This window comes from Acyrthosiphon pisum, chromosome A2 (assembly GCF_005508785.2).
Source record: "Acyrthosiphon pisum isolate AL4f chromosome A2, pea_aphid_22Mar2018_4r6ur, whole genome shotgun sequence".
Taxonomy (NCBI): domain Eukaryota; kingdom Metazoa; phylum Arthropoda; class Insecta; order Hemiptera; family Aphididae; genus Acyrthosiphon; species Acyrthosiphon pisum.
In genome coordinates this window covers 53,059,960-53,062,260 of record NC_042495.1, presented here as the reverse complement: position 1 = coordinate 53,062,260, position 2,301 = coordinate 53,059,960, and the positions used below count along the sequence as shown (strand labels likewise).

The window sequence follows — 2,301 nt, the reverse complement described above, 5'->3', positions numbered from 1 at the left end:
TTCGAAAAGATGACAATTGTCGAGTTCATTGTGTCATTCATTATACTCTGATACCCTCATGTCTGATGATAAACTGTTTTTTTTGTTGTTGTAAGGAGAAGTTTTGACACATATACACATAAATTATTAGAGGGTGCTAATACCCTCTAACCCCCCCCCCCTATTTGCGCCTATGCATAACTGATATACGTAGTGTTCATAATTTGTTTTCGTTTTCACATTTACCAGCGTTATTCATGATCATGAACAAATTGTCACAAATAAAATAATTTAAATTTCATTAATCGTTTAAAATGTTTAAGGTATAATATTCTATAGATAACCGTGGTTACAATGCACACGGTTAATGTGACTATTTAAACATTTTCATATATTATTTTTATTTTATATTATCAATATTGTAATTTTATGTTTTCAAATCATATTTGCTTTTTCGAATAAAAAAATATTGATAGATAAAACTACTGGTATAAAAAAAAAACTGTACCATGAATTAATATATTTTTTTGACCTCCTTAAATATAGAAAACTTTGTCTTTAGAAAAAAATGTCATACTTGAAGACAATTTTTATTTAATATAATATCACTAATGGAAAAAAACCAGATAAAATCTTACCTGACATATTATAGTGATTTATTTTTTTATTTTATTTTATTTTTATTTTAAACGCCATACAGCTTTTACAATATATTACATATTAATGAATATACATTATAACATATTTTATACATATATATATATCTAAACATAACACATTGAATATCAATAAATTAGAATTATATAGTAGTACATAGTAGGCTCCTGAAAATTAAATATAACTGAACAAACCTAAATTAGAAAAAATGTTTAACTAGTTTGACTATTAACTAAAGACATAGCTCTCCTTAGAGGATCATCTTCCAAATAATTTTTTGACACTGAAGCAAGGTAGTAGGGGTCACGAGAACGAGTTGTACCTGAAATGCGAAAACCTATTCTAGATAACAAGTCTGGTGAGTCAATTACACCAGAGACTAAACCATTCAAAAGTTTAATGTCACTCATATTTCTTCTTTCGCTTAGGGTGGATAAATTGAGTGCTATTAAGACGGGCTTATAATCGTGGGGTTCATGATTAATGCCCATAGATCGAGAAACCATGTTCAAGAAACGATGCTGAACACGTTCAATTCGAACAATGTCACATTTGGTCCTTGGAGACCATACCACACATCCATACTCTACAATCGATCTAACAAGAGAAGTATATAATATTAACAAACATCTTACAGACATGACCGACCCTGCATGTCGCCTTATAAATCCTAATGATCTCAATGCTTTGCCTATTATCCAGTCAATATGAGGTGCAAACGATAACGTTGGAGTAAAAATAAAACCAACTTGGTTTATTCGCTGTAATATCACGTTATCAATAGAGTAATCATATTGAATAATTGAGTGACGTCTGGAAAAAGACATAACTTAACATTTGTGGATTGCCAGCTCTAACCCAACTGTATTACACCAATGGACTAACTTATTCAACGATTCTTGTAACGAAATAGCATCACTCTCAGATTAGTTATTACTTATTAGTAACATTTTGGCATAAGCCACACTGTGGTTTCAGTAAATATGCTTTCATTACTTTAACTCATATTTTATTGTGATCAATCAACTTATAATTTATAGGTACCTATGTAAAATATTAAAAATAACGCAGTTAAAATTATTGGATACATGATTTTTATTCTAACAATTAATTATTCAGTTTTGGCTGTGTCGATATTTATTTAATTTTGCCACCTTAAAACTCTTTAAAACTGTATGTCACCCTAAAGCAACGCATGACTTGCTTGTCACCTAGTGACGGGCCTGATACCGAGGAACTGAATAATATTGAAACATAACTAAATTACCTACCAATAAATCAGGAAAATCAAGTATGATTATAGAGTCTGAATATTTAATTTACTAATACAATATAATTATATAGGTATTTTATTATTATTTTTATAATTAATATCAGACTAAAATGTTTTCAAAATCTAGTGGACATAGTATTCCTGATACAGCCCGTCGTATTATACATGCAATCATGCAGTTTATGTTCTCAGTTTCATTTATCCCGAAATATTCATAATATGTTGGTTGGTTTTCAACGTAAAAACAAATTTTCTAGGTTGAACTGCTGCAAATCACCTACTATTTGACAAGAATTACCTACCTACTTATTATTTTGACTGGTATTTCAAAAAATTGTCACTTTTTCTGTTTTCATAAAGTGGTCACTCCAATTTAACATCGTGTAATTTTT

At 29.3% G+C, this 2,301-nt stretch overlaps 1 protein-coding gene across 1 annotated transcript in view; it reads right to left on the bottom strand.

The window, feature by feature from the left end:
• LOC103308276 overlaps positions 1-1,468 on the bottom strand; it is a 1,729-nt gene extending 261 nt beyond the window's left edge. Inside the window, exon 1 of the mRNA XM_008181377.2 lies at positions 959-1,468. Within this exon, the coding sequence (XP_008179599.1) occupies positions 959-1,463 (505 nt within the window). The 5' untranslated portion in view covers positions 1,464-1,468. The remainder of the gene's footprint in view (positions 1-958) is intronic.
• Between the last annotated feature and the right edge of the window lie 833 nt (positions 1,469-2,301).